The 16,268-nt window shown below is 39.6% G+C and overlaps 1 protein-coding gene across 16 annotated transcripts in view; it reads right to left on the bottom strand.

Annotated features, from left to right (window-relative positions):
* Positions 1–16,268, bottom strand: part of TCF4 (transcription factor 4) — a 354,624-nt gene that overhangs the window by 164,169 nt on the left and 174,187 nt on the right. For 11 of the 16 annotated variants that reach the window (XM_061170094.1, XM_061170093.1, XM_061170097.1 and 8 more), the window contains one exon: positions 12,975–13,039. In XM_061170094.1, coding sequence (XP_061026077.1) covers positions 12,975–13,039 — 65 coding nt within the window. Of the gene's footprint in view, positions 1–10,501; positions 10,583–11,083; positions 11,313–12,974; positions 13,040–16,268 lie in introns of those variants that run through there. The other 5 variants (XM_061170103.1, XM_061170110.1, XM_061170111.1 and 2 more) reach the window with 4 other exon arrangements.

Genomic DNA, 16,268 nt, shown 5'->3' with positions numbered 1-16,268 from the left:
AAGACGCTAAGGCTGGGTCCCCGAAGCCATGGAGGGATGCTAAGCAAAGGCATAACAGCACTGGGGATTTTTGGAGACAATCACTCCAGCAGCCCTGTGAGAGTGAGAAGGTGGAGGTGGAGGGAAGCGGAGGGGTGGAGACAGCAACAGTGGTGACAGGGATGCGGGGGACGGAGTAGGTTTATTGCTGTAGGAAGCAGAATTGACCAAATCTGAAAACTGAGGGCTTATGGGGGTGGGGGAGACAGGATAATCTAGGACGGTGGCTGGGGGACAGTCACCGAGCCAACAGACACAGATGGAAAGACTAATCCTGAGAGGAAGTTCAATCAATAAAATTCAAGGTCAAAAGCACAATACCTGAGGTGAATTATCTCATCGGTAACTGCCAGATTTTACTCTAGCCCCTTGAAAAATATATCCGAATAGATGTGAGAATGTCAATGTGAAAAGTTATGTGTTAGAGCCTCAAATTAGGTGACTACGCTATTATTAGCTCAAGTCCTCTCCCAAGACAGTGATATCATGACCTTGGGGGGTGTGGGGGGGTGCTATTTGACGATAAATATTTATTAAACACCCAGCTGAAGGTGTGGTGGAATATAGTATTGTTGAATGTTCTGGTATGTTCGACTTGCTCACTGAGGTGCTACAGAGCTGACCTAGGATGTCTGCATTCTATTTCTAGAACAATACGCGTAAGTATCTAGAGCCCTGATCAAATGATTTGCGCCAGGTAACTAAGGGGACATAGTGGATGGACTCCACAGGAGCCTCCAATCTTGGTTCTGTGAGTAGTTCTGCAGGCATACTATGAAATTTGAGGGGGTAGTACAGTTACCTAGGGTATAATGAAATGAAAATCTGCTTTGTAATGAAGTAGGAAACGGAGACAGTCTGGAGTCCAAGAATGATAGGGTGGATGTGTTTTCTGCCATAGGGAATAGAGAGGAAGTTCTCCTAGAAATAAAGCAAAGGATAATCCCTTTCCCGACATACGAAACACCAAACTTAAATATTCTTTCCATTGACAAAATGGCACCCAGAATTTGCACTCTGAAAACATACTCAAGCAAATCTTACTTGGTAGCTAAGTGGGAGTAGGACTGAGAGAAAGTGGTCCATATTAGTGACTCCTTGGCCGAGACAGTTAAATGGCAGAGATGCAGAAAGACTCCTTGAGGGACAACGTCAGTAGCAGCAGCTGTTGACATTCTTCTTTGTCACATGTCACTGTCCATAGCAAATCTTTTACCACCGCTGATGTTATGTCGTACCAGTCACTGTACACATGACAGTTCCGAATTGCAGAGCTCAGAGTGACAAACAGACTTCACAGTTCAAAAGTACTGGTAATAGATCTTTCCACAGGAGTGAATCACATCCAAGGAAGAAAAAGTTGAGTTGATGGGGACTTCAAAGGAGTGGTATAGCCTGAGTTAAGTTGTGCATGAGTTGTGTGTGAAAAATTTGTTTAGAATTTATAATGCATTTTTCTACTAAAAAAACTTATAAAGTTGAAATACTTCTAAGATCTTGAATTCTGATTCTCTTGGGGTTTTAGAACTTAATTGTAAGCAATGACCCTAAGACTCTAGGATTCAGGTTTGTGCCCACACTAGGCTTTGAATCCTGTGAAACGTAAGAGGTGCAGAAAATATCCTAGTTGATCACAGACTGGACAAAATCTCATAGGTCCAGGCAGCCCCCAATGGAACCAAATAACCACTGGTTTTAAGCAATATTCTTATCAAAAAAAAGAAAATTCATCATTGAAACATGCAACTATTTTTAATCTGGACTGGTGATTAATAACGCTACCTGATTTTCTCTCTTCTCTACGGCAACTATCACTAACATTTTTTCTCTGACTTTGTCCTGTGAAACCATCTACCTTTCAACTGTCATAAGAGGATATTTTCTGAGTCTAAACTCACTTTGGGTCAGGGACCCAGCTCTCATTCCCTCTGTCCCTTTCACATACAGTCCTTCTGAAGAGCACAAAACATTCTTTCTATGATACCACGTAATGAGTAACCTTCATATTCTCCCAAAAGGGTATATAGTTTTCTTCCTAGTCATAGAGTCGGCATGTTGTCTTTAGATTTTTCCATGATTATATGAAGCAAATTTATAAATGTTTCTTCTTAGATATTCACTGTAAGAGTAGCATGATTAACTCATGATGAATAACTATTCATACTCACTATCATATAACCATGTAATATATATTGACACCTTACATACCTTAAGTGGGAATAAGGTTATGCTTAGTTTATTTCAGTGAATATTTTACTATTATTTCTGTTTGGATAAAAATTATTTTATAGGCATCATTACTGACCCAATCTTCAACAAAATGTACATGTTAAGGTAAGGGATTTAATCCAATAGGAATCTACGTATATAAGACTTGTATGACCTACTAACTCATTCCCTCTTCATATTATTTCCTATTCTGCTATTAGGATGATCAAACGGATCTCAGAGAGGCTTGTAAAAATCTCTATTAAAGCACAAAATGAGTTAAGGTTTTGATCACGATTTTGTAACCTTTATTTTTATTTAACAATCACTTCAGAATTAGAGGTACATTTTAGGATCCTTTCCCTTTGACTTTATTTATACCGTGTTGATGGTAGCCAGACTCAGTGTTTCCTTCCTGTAGCTTGTGTGGTACTTTTTTTTCATATGTAAAGATGAAGGGAGAAGGAAAACAAAAGTAAGAAAAAAATGAAAGTAACTTTTCATCAGAGTATAAGAGCTAGCTACTTAGCTAAATAAAAATAACATATTTAGTGATTTGTAATATAAGAATAAAATGAACTTGCTGGGGTCTCAGGAGGTCTGCAATATGCAAAAGGTATCTTTCCAATTTAATTGAGGTAGGAGTTATTTAATTTTTTTACAGGTATAGTTTTCAATAAAACTACATATGCCTATAATACTGCAATGGCAGATGTGTCTCGATTATTAGAGGTGGGCTCAAGGGAATATATACAATGGATCTTGAAATCTGTAAGCAGCTGTTTGGGGGGGGCGGTGAAATGATGGGGGAGGGCATTGTACCACACACATGTTCCTTAAGTGCAGCGATGTTTTGTTATTTTACTGCAGGTGTATTACAGAGATGAAATTTAATAACTTACTGTATACAATACCAATAAAACTGAAAAGATTCAGTGCCCTGCTGTTCATTATCGTGGTACAAATGAGCTCGGATTATTCTGTGTGCATGCACGGGCAAACCCCGACACAGAGACCCCCTACGTCTAGAGCTCTGGAGGATGGTCACTGCTTGAAAAACCTCAGGGATGTTCTCCCTTAATTGCTTTCTTATCACTGAATTCTCGTCCCAAATTCACGTAAACGTGACTTTGAGGTGGGTTAAAATAAGATATATTTGGTATTTTTTAAAACGTCATAGAAAGCCTTCACCAGAAGAGGTCTTTCGAAGGGACAGGTCAATGAAATGAAGGGATATATAGATTTCCTTAAGTACCATAAGAATGTTAATATATTGTGATAATATATTCTATTCAACAAAATCTAGGGAAGTGCCAGTCTAAAGATGTTATCCCACCAAAATTTGACTTCTCCCTTTATTAAGCACAAGAAATGTCTGATAAAAATAAGTGCCATACTGTGAAAAAACATTTGTGTATTAGAAATGCTAAAGCAAATGCAACTATGTATTAGTGCCGGTTTTCTTCTCCCAAGAAACTACTTCTGTTAGATAATAAATAACACAATGAACATAAAAGGTACTTGCTTTAGGAAGCTCAGTTTAGTTTATCTGTGAGTGAAAGCATCTGTAAAGAAATCCACATAAACACTGAGAACACACACACACAATTTTTCAAAGGATGGGGTTCTTCAATTCTAAGCAGGTTACCACTATCAGGCACGGCAGCAGACTCAATATCTGTTCCTTTCTTAAATATTGACTTCTAAAAAGATTATGGGGTTTTGTCGGTAACTTGCAGTGTTCCCACTATTTTAACTTGGGGTTTCAGTTTTAAGAGTTTCAGGAGACATTTCCTAATGATGGAACCATTTCAAGCATGATCACACACAGAGGAGTAAATGTTTCTGCCATTTCATATTGAAAAGTGAAATTCAGCATTCTTCTGATGCTGAATTGTGAGTCTACTGTCTTTTTTATGGAAAGAAGCTACAGGACTATAGTGACTTCTACAGGATGGGTAGATGTATTTCAGCATTAGATTTTACCAAGCACACCTCAATTGCTCAAAAACAATTAAGTCAATTGTTTGTTTAGTCATTAACTGATTTTCCCTTTTCTCTTTACATGTCAAAAGTATAAAGATGAACTGTAGTCCTAATTGCTAGTGGTTATTAAAAACCCCTCAATACTTTTCATAAGAAAAGAGAAGTTAATCCGAATATTCTGGTGAAATTTCATTTAGGATGTGAGGACACCATGTTTTTGGTGTCTCATAAATCATCTCAAAGCAATGTCAAAGGTTTTTTATGTGCTACCTGTCCTGAACTGTTTAGAAAACTTGCCTATACTTCTAACACATATTTGTCATTTTATATATGACAAAGTGAGTTGAATGTCATAATCGAAAAAATTATTGGGTCACATTTAAATGCCTGCTGAAAGTATTGTTTTAGAACTTTCTATGTAGTTCTTGTATTTGGGGAACAATAATTTGATCTATGAGGAATCCAAATTTGTGTAATTGCAAACCATATTCTGCCTGCATTGCACAAAAAGGAAGGCCCAAATATAACCCATAGATTTTTAAGAAAGTGCTCACGCTGTTGCTAAAATGTGAATTGGCATATTCTACCCCAGCCTTGTCACAGGAAATCGTCATTGGTTTTAATGAAATTGCACATGTTAATTCTGAAGATGTTACAGAATAGATTATTCATATAAGCACATGTGGTGTATTTTTAAAAAAAAAAACAAAAACAGGCTGGGCTGTTAAGGAGCTGTGTGGCCTGCCCTCCTCTCCGCCTTCCCAACCGTGGTCAGGGTTCCAGTTTACCCTGAGAAGCTACTCCATTCTAAGCAATGTGTTAGACCCAGATTCTCCAGTGGGCCTGGAATCTACCAAAAGTGGTTTTCCAGATGGGCTCTCATACAGACCTACCTCTGAGTTTAGAAACCTCACCATGAGCTCGGGCCTCAGGGAACCCAAGTTGGAAAAGCACTGGCTTTAAAACCAGGCATTTTAAAGTCCAAAGCCTGGCTCTGAAACTTAGTTAGGGTGAGATCTTGGGTCTGCTTGCTTAACCTCTCTGAGCATCATTTTCTTAATTCTTAAATGAAGATAATAATAATCACCCCAGGGGTTTTTACTGGCACCTAATATTAGTCCCCCCAGCTTCCTCTAGATTGAGCCCAGACTAAGGTTTAGAAATTCACTCATCAGCCATATCTGGGCTGTGAGTGGACGTATGGATCCACTATCTCAGTGATCCTTGATAGAGCTACTTCATCGGGCATCACAGCAACCCACTTGACTCAGTCGGTCAGCGACCGATGGTCAACCTTGCGAGATCTTTAAAAACAATTACTAAAATATAGAGGAGCAATCTGAGAATTTGAGGAAAACCTTGGTGCTTACAGAAAGATTAATCTAATAGCTGGGGGTACAGAGATTGTCACAAGGTTCCAAATTTCAGCAAAAGAATACTAGAGTTTGTGTACAAGGAAACATAGCCTATAATCACATCTTTCCTCCTGCAATTAAAGCATTTCTGACCATTAGCCTGAGCCATAAGCTATACCTTAAGAAATCTGAAGGATGCTTTAATACTTCCAGTCTCCTCCAGGTAAGGAACCATATTTAATACAAGGATTATTAACATTATACTTGTATATGTATGAACACTGAAATTGACAGCACTGAAATGAACAATGAAATTAAAGCTCCTTAAAGAAGAATGTCAGCTATAAATGTAGAAGGAATGATGGAGTTTTCAAAAAATCACTAGTTCAAAACCCTCTGGTTCAGGCAAGTGTCATCAATGCGTGCTAAAACCATCAGGTCAAAAATTGTTGGGGAGGGGCTTCCCTGGTGGCGCAGTGGTTGAGAATCTGCCTGCTAATGCAGGGGACACGGGTTGGAGCCCTGGTCTGGGAAGATCCCACATGCCGCAGAGCAGCTGGGCCCGTGAGCCACAATTACTGAGCCTGCGCGTCTGGAGCCTGTGCTCCGCAACAAGAGAGGCCGCGATAGTGAGAGGCCCGCGCACCGCGATGAAGAGTGGCCCCCGCTTGCCACAACTAGAGAAAGCCCTCGCACAGAAACGAAGACCCAACACAGCCATAAATAAATAAATAAATAAATAAATAAATAATTTTTTAAAAAATTGTTGGGGAACAGGGATCTATGCCCAGTGCTAAAGTATAAACACAAAGATTGTTTGCTCACTTCGTCCCAGCTTACCTTATAAATACTACCAAATGTAAAATAGATAGCTAGTGGGAAGCAGCCGCATGGCACAGGGAGATCAGCTCAGTGCTTTGTGACCACCTAGAGGGGTGGGATAGGGAGGGTGGGAGGGAGACGCGAGAGGGATAAGATATGGGGATATATGTATATGTAGAGCTGATTCATTTTGTTATAAAGCAGAAACTAACACACCATTGTAAAGCAATTATACTCCAATAAAGATGTTAAAAAAGAAAAAAAGATTGTTTGCTAATTACAAAGGGGAAAAGGTTTCTTTACAATGGACCGACCTGGGGGTCTCCACTTCTACCAAGTGGTTAAAGTCAGTGTTACCAATAGCAACATATCTTGACATTATACGCCTCCAGATGAAACGCAGTATGAAGCACATAGCATTATCTATGAGATACTCGGGCTAAAATGTTTAACTTCCGTCTGAATCAGCCTTTCAAGCCTAATTTTCAATTTGTAGGCAAGACAAGTGATAGATTAACAAATTAAACAGCACCATCAATAAATAATCCAACAGTTCAAGTAGGGGACATGTTTTTCAAGACAACTGGCCTGCTCTCTTTAAGGTAAATATCAGTTTTTAAAAAATTACAGGAACTGTTCTAGTTTAAAAGAAATTCTAAAGAGACACAGAAGCAAAATACAATGCATAAATTCAATGCCTGGGGGGAAAAAGAGCTATGAAAGACACCTTCATGGGGACAAATGAAGAAATTTTCATCTGGATTGGGTATTAGATTAGGAAACTATTGTTAATTTCTTTAGGGGTGATAACAGTATTTTAGTTAAATAGGCGAGTGTTCTTAATTTTCAGACACATGATGAAAAATCTAGGGGTGAAATCTTATTCGATCTGCCACTTAAAAACGGTGCACTGAAAAATATATATACTTACACATACACACACACAAGGCAAATATAACAAATATTAACAACTGTTTAAGTGGCACTTCATTGTATTATTTTTTTTCAACTCTTCTGAGTTTTTGAAATTTAATACTATATAAGATTAAAGAAAATTTTGTAAATTAAATAAATGGTGCTTGATTCTCCCCCTTAACGTCCAGAAAGCTGCTGGTGGGGATTGAAGGGAGGGTATACAAGACCTTTCCTTTGTTTTTCCCCCTTATACCTAACACTTCACTTGAGGGCCAAAAAATATTTGTTAACCAACACAGTGAAAAAATGGCTCCATTCTCCCCTTTGGTGTGTGTTGGGTGGCTGTCGGGAGAGGGGCATACCCATAGCAATGCCCCCAAAACAAAGGAGCTGCTGACCGAAAAACAGTGCTTGGGGGCAGAGTCCCGATGGCATCACCCTGCAGATTTGGTCCCTGTGATTTCTGACACCATCGTGATTTAAAATATTCTGTCACACCGTCCACACCAGCAAATTCAAAAACGACAGGCCTGGTGTCTGACCTTTGGTTCCAATAACGCACCCACCAGAAGGAAACCAAGAACATCTCCAATTCCCTCCTTTGGGAACCTTCAGACCTAGAACAGTGAGGCCACCAGGCTAGTACTCAACGCCAAGAAAGTCAGTGACGAGTGACTCTCCAGGATCTGACCTCTATGTCATTCCAGGGTCTGCACTGCACTTTCGAAGGAAGGGCTTCCAAAGGACTTTCTTTAAGAGGGTATGATTTCTGGTTTTCGGAGACAGGAAAACGCTGTTCACTATATGGTTCTCACACACTGCTGTTCAGCCTTCTCTCTCTCAAAATGATTCCTAAAAGTGATGCTGGGGAAATAAGCCTCAGGTCATCACTATCCTCACCCTGCCAGGTACAGAATTCATATAGGGCAAGATAGAGCTGACCTGGCCCCTGCCCTCCGGGAGTTTACAGACTCTGGATGGAGACCAGCATTCAACAAACATCAATAATGGCACATTCAAAAAGCACCATGAAGGCAAAGCAGAGCGCTAAGGCAAATACATGGATGGAAGAGGTCGCGAGGAAGGTTACGTAGGACCAGGTATGAATGACGGCACACTATAAACAAACATTTAACCATAACGCCAAGTTAAAAACCAAGATGTATTCTGCTTCCACAAGACCTAAATAGCCATTTTCATAAGAAGAGACAAAGGACTTCACAGCTTTTTTGCGTATATCCTTCCTATTTTTGACTTCAGATAAGAAACACCGGAAGGGTCCAAAAGTTTTACAATTAAGGAATTTGTAATTCTTTTTGTATCAAAAATAAAAAGAATTAAAAGAAAAAAAATCCATTCTTAAATGTGTAATTCATTTCAGAACCAACTACATAGGTTTAATTTCAATGAATCCAAAACAACTTGGTTTGTGAGCACACTAAATCACATACAGAGAAGACCTTTACATGTCCTCTACAGCTGCAAAGTTTCTGCAATTTAACAAAGGTATCTGAGATTAGGCCTAATTCTTAAATCCCGTCAGTTTTAAGATCTAAACATCAAATAACTTTATCAGCATAGTCCTATTTGATTACTTGCTGAGAAAGAAAAAGAATGTGGATAAGGTTAGAGCCTTGGACTTCACTAGAGAAAACAAGATATGGGCTGGGATATTCAGTTGTGGGGTTTTGTATAAAGATTTCGAGGCATCTTACTGATTTTCAGAATATCACTAATTTTCACTGCCTTTTAAATGAAGTACATATGCAATATATTCCCATGTCTTGAATAATCAAATTAAGGCAAGAAATCTAAAAGCTTTTTCAAGGTCAGTGGCAACACTAGATTTTGAACACAAGTCTTTAAATAGAGTAGATTCCTATAGAACATTCTAGGAAATCATCAAACCTAGCTGCACATTAGAATCACTTGGGGAGTTGTCAGAAACGCAAAGGCCCAACTCATAAGATGCGATTTTAATTGGTCTCAGATAGGGCACAGCTCTCCACATATTACACACACACACACACACACACACACACACACACACACACACATACACAAAACCTTGCCCAGGAGATACTAATAAAGAAACCGTTGCTTTAGACTTGAGTTATCTCCCAGAAAGAAAAGACAAACACTTCCTGATAATCAATACTCAACTTCCATTTAAGGGGAAAACTTCTGCCTTAATACCAAGCATTTGTGTTGACATCACCACCTCATTCAAAAGCAATAGATCTCGGGGAAGATTAAAAAAGACAAAAAAAGTTTGCAGTTACCAAACATCCTATTCAAAGCAGCAAAAGAGGCCAAAAGTAAATGACATTTGTTCCCTTTTGTCATGCACCGTGATGCCCATTAGGTATTAGCTATTGGTTATCGTATTAAGATTGGACTATCCTGCGAAAAACTTTATTTCCCCTCATTTTCATTTCTGTCAGACTTTCCATTATAAATTTTATTTTCCCTGCCAGTAAAAAAAAAAAGTAGTATGAGGCTGCAATTTGGCAAGAACATTTCAAGCCTGGGTGTGATTTCCGTACTCCAATTTGATTTAAATTAGTTTTGCCATATTTAGTGAGAACTAAAAAAAGTCCGTTTGGCCACTTTGGTTTCTATGGGTTTATTTTCTATACAATTTCAAAAGGCTGAAAAAGTCACCGAGTTCATTTCTGAAAATTTTATATGGAAGTGCATTAATGAATTCATATTATCCCATTACTATTTTCAATGAAAACAATTTAATCGCTAATAAAGAACCTGCCGGCTTTTGTTTCTCAACTAAGACACCCACTTTTAAAAAGTCCCATGTCTATCGCTATTAGTGGTACATCCTCAAGAGACACATGACGGATATATATTTTTTTAACCTGGTGCATTCTGAAACAACAAACATTCCAAAATAATAATTTATTTCTCCAGGACAGCATTTGGCTACCTGTTGCTTACCATCACTATTTCTCTGCACCAAACAAAAGGCTATTGGAACTGGAAGAAGCACGTTCATACGTAACAGTGCTTAACCCTGGAAGTCCACAGGATACACTGTTGTAATACGGTAAAGCAGTTTTGGGAGCTCCTCAGGGCACAGCATCTAAAGGACTTCCATCCAGCATCTCTATAAGGTAGTAAACACGAGAAAACAAAAAGCTGCCTCTCCACGAGTCACTCACCTTGCCACACAGTGGGGAATCGGTTCAGCTGTGATCTGCTATTTAGACTTGAAGCCCAAGACACCGAGACTCTGCCTTTCTTTTGGGTTTGCATAGCTGGTGTTGGAGACAGGGATTCAAAAAAACAATTCGGCACAAGAGAAACTCACTCACTGGAAGATACACTAGGGTCTGTTCTAGTCTCAGATTTCACCGAAAGCAGAAATTCAAAATATGTACCCTTTCCCTCTCCAGCCCCGATTTCCTCAATCAGGGAATTTCCAAAATTGGACTCCTCGCTTTTCTCCTTAAGTGATCACACCGTTTATGGACACTGCTGAGCCCAGGCTAAGCAAAGAGAGAGTCGGTCCTTGCAAGACTCACACTCATGAAGCAGAAATAAGGATGAAAGAATCTCCACACTCCACGGCTATATTATGAAGACTTGTTAAGAAAAGCGGATGCAGCCGTACTCCTGTATACAACAGAATTTGCCTGGACACAAATGTCTCACGAGGAGACATTCCCCAGGCCCAGACATTCAGCCGTCGCACGCCCGTCCGTCCACCTCTAGCCCACCCTCTGCCCCTTTCCACTTCTCACCTTGTGTCTGCCAAAAAAATTAACTTCAGTCTCACCCGAGGGAAGTGTTGCCCACAAACCGAGGGAGGGTCTGCGTCCCAGCACATACACTGACAGACTCACGCGGTCTGGATGATGCTTTCACAAGTTAAGGGGCCTCGCGCTTACTCAGCAGAGGAAATCTTTGTGTCTGGGAGGAATCACGCCAATTCCTATTAGGAAGAAAGGATACAGGGGCGAGGAAGCCTATTCTCTCATTGACCAGAAAAAGAGGCCCGTCGAAAACAGAGACCTCTGCCATGACCATCAGTGAACAGGAAGGATGTTGTCAACTTTCTTCTCCCCCAAAACTCAAACGGCCTCTGCCTTGACCCTGAGAAACCAGATACACAGGAACAGGCGCAGGAATTGAGAGCTTTACACCAGAGACTCGGCGCTAGGAGGCTGGTTGCCGAGCTATCTACCCCGCACATTTGCACTCACATTCCAAAGATGTTTCCGTTGTGCTGGAATGGCTGTAAATTTCTTTCCTGCGGAATTCTTTCCAAACAAACTGCCATAAACTGTACTCTGTAGCTTGTGCAGCAGGAGCTCTTAACCCAGCACCGTTCACCTCCTCACAACAAATCTTTCAGATGCCGAGTATGACTGAACGGATGGCTGGGCCAAAGAAGTAAACTTTAAAAATGCAAATCTATCCAGAAAAAACAAAACAAAACCAAACACCACCACTCCACCAGAATTCCACCTTTTGTGATCCCTGACTGATACCTCAAGGAAACCTTCTCGAGCAGGCTCTATTTAATGACTAAAACTGTTTGCTTACGTTTTCCAGGATCCATGAAACAGGTTGTTTTTAAAAAAATCAAAATGGATTTTTTTCCATATCAGTAAAGAAAACGGGAGGGTGAGAGGGTTCAGGAGAGCAAGCATTCCCTTCCCAGCACAAAAAGAATGTACATTTCTGTTTGGGTGAATAATAAAACACTAGAAAGCTTTGAATCTGAAAGAGGATGAGTAAATTCTATCAAGAGTTTTCCAAAGTAAGAAACCAATGCCTTTAGAAAAAGAAAGTCTAAATCTTTAGAGAGAAAAAAAAAAAAAAAGATTTGAAACATGTGATTAGTACCGATACTGAAATTAAAAAGAAAGCGTCTATAAAAACTCAATTGTCTTGAAACAAAGCTTACACTTTTGGCTATGGATAGTATTTTTAGAACTGGGCTTTCTCTGGAGAGTTGAAAGTATGCAAATGCAGAGTGCCCAGAGAGAGACACACACACACACATGCTATACCTTTGTATGACACTGGCATTTTATTATTTAATTAAAGTACTCTTATTTTTCTAGCTCACGCATGCTTCCCTTGAGACGGCTTTGCTGTTAGCCTGCTGGCCTTGACTTCCAGCCAAAAACAATTCAGAAACAAAAAGGGACAACAAATCATATTTTCACAGACATTTTTATCCCTCAATACAACCCTGTTTTCACACAACATCCTACAGCCCCTATGAAAACTATAATTTAGGGCAGTAGCCACCCGAACCCAGGACCTGACACATGGCTGCACGGAGCATTTGCAGTGTAAGAAATTCTTAAGTTCTTAATTGCAAATAAACTCTTTTGATAGAACCACTTTACCCGAGATCGCTGGTTTGCAAACAGTGCCACTGGTACCGGCTGATGGATTAAAAAAATAACAACAAGCCAGTGAATACAATTCTGATACGATGAGGAGTTTATGACTTCCACGCTCCGTGTTATTTCATTACTTTTTAAAAAGAGACAGGCATCGGCAGACTTTCAGTGCATTAGTGCCACAGTCTAAAATGCATCATCTAATTTACAAAACAAAGTGATTTACCAGGTTCATTCTCTCTCAACCCTTTCCCAAAGCGAGATTCTCACTTACCTGGTGGCAACCCTGTAAATTTGATTCTCTCCCATAAGATGAGTAGGAGCCCCTTTCTGTTTTACCTGCCAAGAGAAACAACAAAAAAAGTGTAAATTGTGTTTTTCCTTAAAAAAAAAAATCTCCTCCAGGTAACAGACATCCACTTCTCTTCCCCGATGTTTACATACGTAAAGTAGGCACTACTGGCAATGTATACAAGCAAGACAGGGAATAACACTTCCTCACTCTGGCTATGATAAACTGGAAAAAAAATATCCTTCATTCCTATTCTTAGCCAAACTGCTCCACACTTCCAAAAACTGTCATTCCAATGGCCTCCACTTCTCTAACAAACAAATTGTCATTCCTTATTTTCACTTTCTTTCTCTCTCACAAAATTTACACAATTTCATTTTTATTTACACAGCAGGCAAATTATCTATGTAATGACCCTAGCCTAGTCATTCCCATTGATTATATTGACACTTAATGGTGAGGCCAAAGCTAATCAATCAGGGCTCTCCAGATGGTGAATAAAGCAAAGAAACTATTCAAAATTCTGGGACTCTCTCTCTCTCTCTCTTTTATTTAAACTCCCTTTCCCAGGAGTAAAGTCCATCATGATAAAGATGATCATGGAATTTACATTTCGGAAAGAGGGCTTTTGAAAAATTGCCCACTCTGAACCCAGCTTCAGATTCTACCAGTAGAACAAGGGATAATGGAACGTCAATGTCTTGTACCAATTCTAACAACCCAATTCTTATCTGTAGACTGCTCTACAGAGATAGATAAAGGCTCAGATGCTATTTGGCCATATCTAAGGGTAGAAATCAAGGCTGCTCATTTGTTTCTTTTAAAAGTATGTTGAGCCTTAATAATCAGCAAGGAAGACAATGAAACCACATTATAAGAGATCTAAGCAGTAGAATACACCTAGTGACATGTAAAGAGTCCTTACAGAAAACAATCCATACCAGGACATTAAAAAGGGCTAGTGCCGCCCACGTGCCCAGAACACAAAGCCCACCCCACCCAAGACTGAAGGATACTGTTTTCCTTCAAGACTAGAGCTTAAGGTACATTGTCCTCTTTACCCAGGACTATACTATTCTTTTCTCCAATGGGAAAATTCAAAACTAGTATTTTGAGGGGCTGAATGGATCCTTTGAAGTGTACAATGCCCAAGTTTTCCCCCCTCAACTCAAGTTAGGATAAATGTTAGAAGTAACAATGTTCATTGTAATCTTTTAGTTCAATGACAATGCTGTTAGAGTATGCCTTCCTGACACCACACAAAGAATGTGTCTTTGATAAATCTTATATCTGGTCAAAGGCATACCTTGTATGTAAGTCACTATGTATGTAAAATGGAAGATGATTTTGAAGAAAGCCAAACCTGAGCCTTAACATTAACCCTCTTCCCTAGTATTACCTTTTCCGCTGACTTCAGTGAATCTCAAACTTGGGAAATCATTCCCCCCGCCCAACTCCTGGTATAGTGTTCAGTGCAAAGTAGAAAATCAATGCCCATATCAGTTTCAATTCCAATGAAACAGGACACCATCTCAAGGACTGTCAGTCCTGGGAGGTCTAAGAGAATACCTTTCACTGTATGAAGATTTTGCATTAAAGAATAGATGCATTTGCCTGTTTCAGAAGTAGAAATGGTCATAAAGACATATTTACTCTTCTGTGTAAGTCAGATGTAAGCTACTTATAGTCTTTAACTTCTCTTTATAAATATTACTAACAGAAAAAAACTCTACCTTTTAGGAGCTATCAAATGATGTACGTCCTTCCTGAAGCTCTCGCATCTACAAAGCTTCCAGACAACCACAACATGATTCACTTTGACCTAATATTCACTTGTTTAGCAAATAGAAAGGCAGGTAGAGAGGTCAGTAGAAAGGCAGACAAAACAGAGAGAAAGAAGATAGATGAGGTAGAATTTACTCTGACTTCCTAGGAATTTGAACATCTAGTGTCCTGTTTTGGTAATTTCCAAAAATTGGAAGGAAGAAAGGCTATCTATTTCTTTCTCTAGAAGAAATTACGGAAGCTATCCCCTATAGAAGAATTTCACCACCTGGCATTATTTCCCAACTCAACTCCAGCACATAGACCTGGAGAGATGAATTTTCCTACTAGGATTTGTCTCAATTCATATATATATATAAGTTAGGTCTATTCCTTTCATTCTCTTAAAGGTAAAAGGGGTCCATGCAAATAGTAAGGATGTGAGAGAGAGAGAGAGCATGAATAAGAAGTGGGAGAGAGAAGAGAGAGGAAGGGAGGACAATAACGAGAGGGAGAGGTGGACTGGGAAAGAACGGGGTGGGGGGGGCAGGAAGGGAGAGGCGGGGAGGGAGGGATGATCAGAGCATGCATTCATGCCGCACAGAGTCCCCAAAGCACTCTTGGCTGCAAAGCCCCAGCATTCTTTACTATCATATCACATACAGACTGCTTAATCTTAATTTTGCTTGTTAAAAAATATTTATCCAGATACAAAAATAAACCCACTGCAAATTACAAGTTGTCAGGGTTAAAAATCTACTCCTGTTTGTGTGGGGGAGGATAAGAGACCAGCATAGACATGAATCATTCTCAGTAATTTGAGTGTTTCCATGACATCAATGGGCACCCGTCCAGGACTCTGTCGAAGTCTGTGAGGTACCAAAGAGGCAGCGCAGCCAGCAGGAGGCTGGGAGGTGCACTTTTTTTTCCCTTTTTTTTTTTTTTTTTTAAGGATTATGCTCCTTGTAAAGATTTCATCTGTAGCATCCACTTTTACCATCAAATAGATCGCTCCACAGATCCTGAGTGAACACATTTCATTCTGATAGTGTAAGCCTTTAACTTTTATTACATCTTTTTGTTCCCAAATTCAACTATAAATCTGTCCTCAGAGCCCAAACCTCTGTTTGGGAGCAAAATAATCAGGGACTGTGGATAAACCCAAGCACCTTCTCAAACCTATCATATCTACTCCTCTAATTTCCTAATGACAAAAAGCAGCCATTTTACAATGACACCTCATTTCCAAGGGAAAAAAAATATACATCTTTTGTGTAAATTGTCCATTAAAAATTAGCTATGGTCTTGACGTTGGTCTTCTGCTTAAAATGTCCGGGAACATTTGTTTCAGATAATAAAATTCTCAAGAGCGCTGATAACATGTTTGAGTAGGATTCTTAAGTAACTATCTGTGCTCGCGAACACAAAAGCTCCTAAATATGTGTGTTTACTCTATGTCAGGCATGGATTTTTGTCATTTATACCCACTGGCTGGCGCGGACAGCTTCTTTC

The sequence above is a fragment of the Eubalaena glacialis genome, chromosome 15, assembly GCF_028564815.1.
Source record: "Eubalaena glacialis isolate mEubGla1 chromosome 15, mEubGla1.1.hap2.+ XY, whole genome shotgun sequence".
NCBI lineage: Eukaryota > Metazoa > Chordata > Mammalia > Artiodactyla > Balaenidae > Eubalaena > Eubalaena glacialis.
Note: the sequence above shows the minus strand (reverse complement) of the source record. Positions and strands in the feature narration are given on the sequence as shown.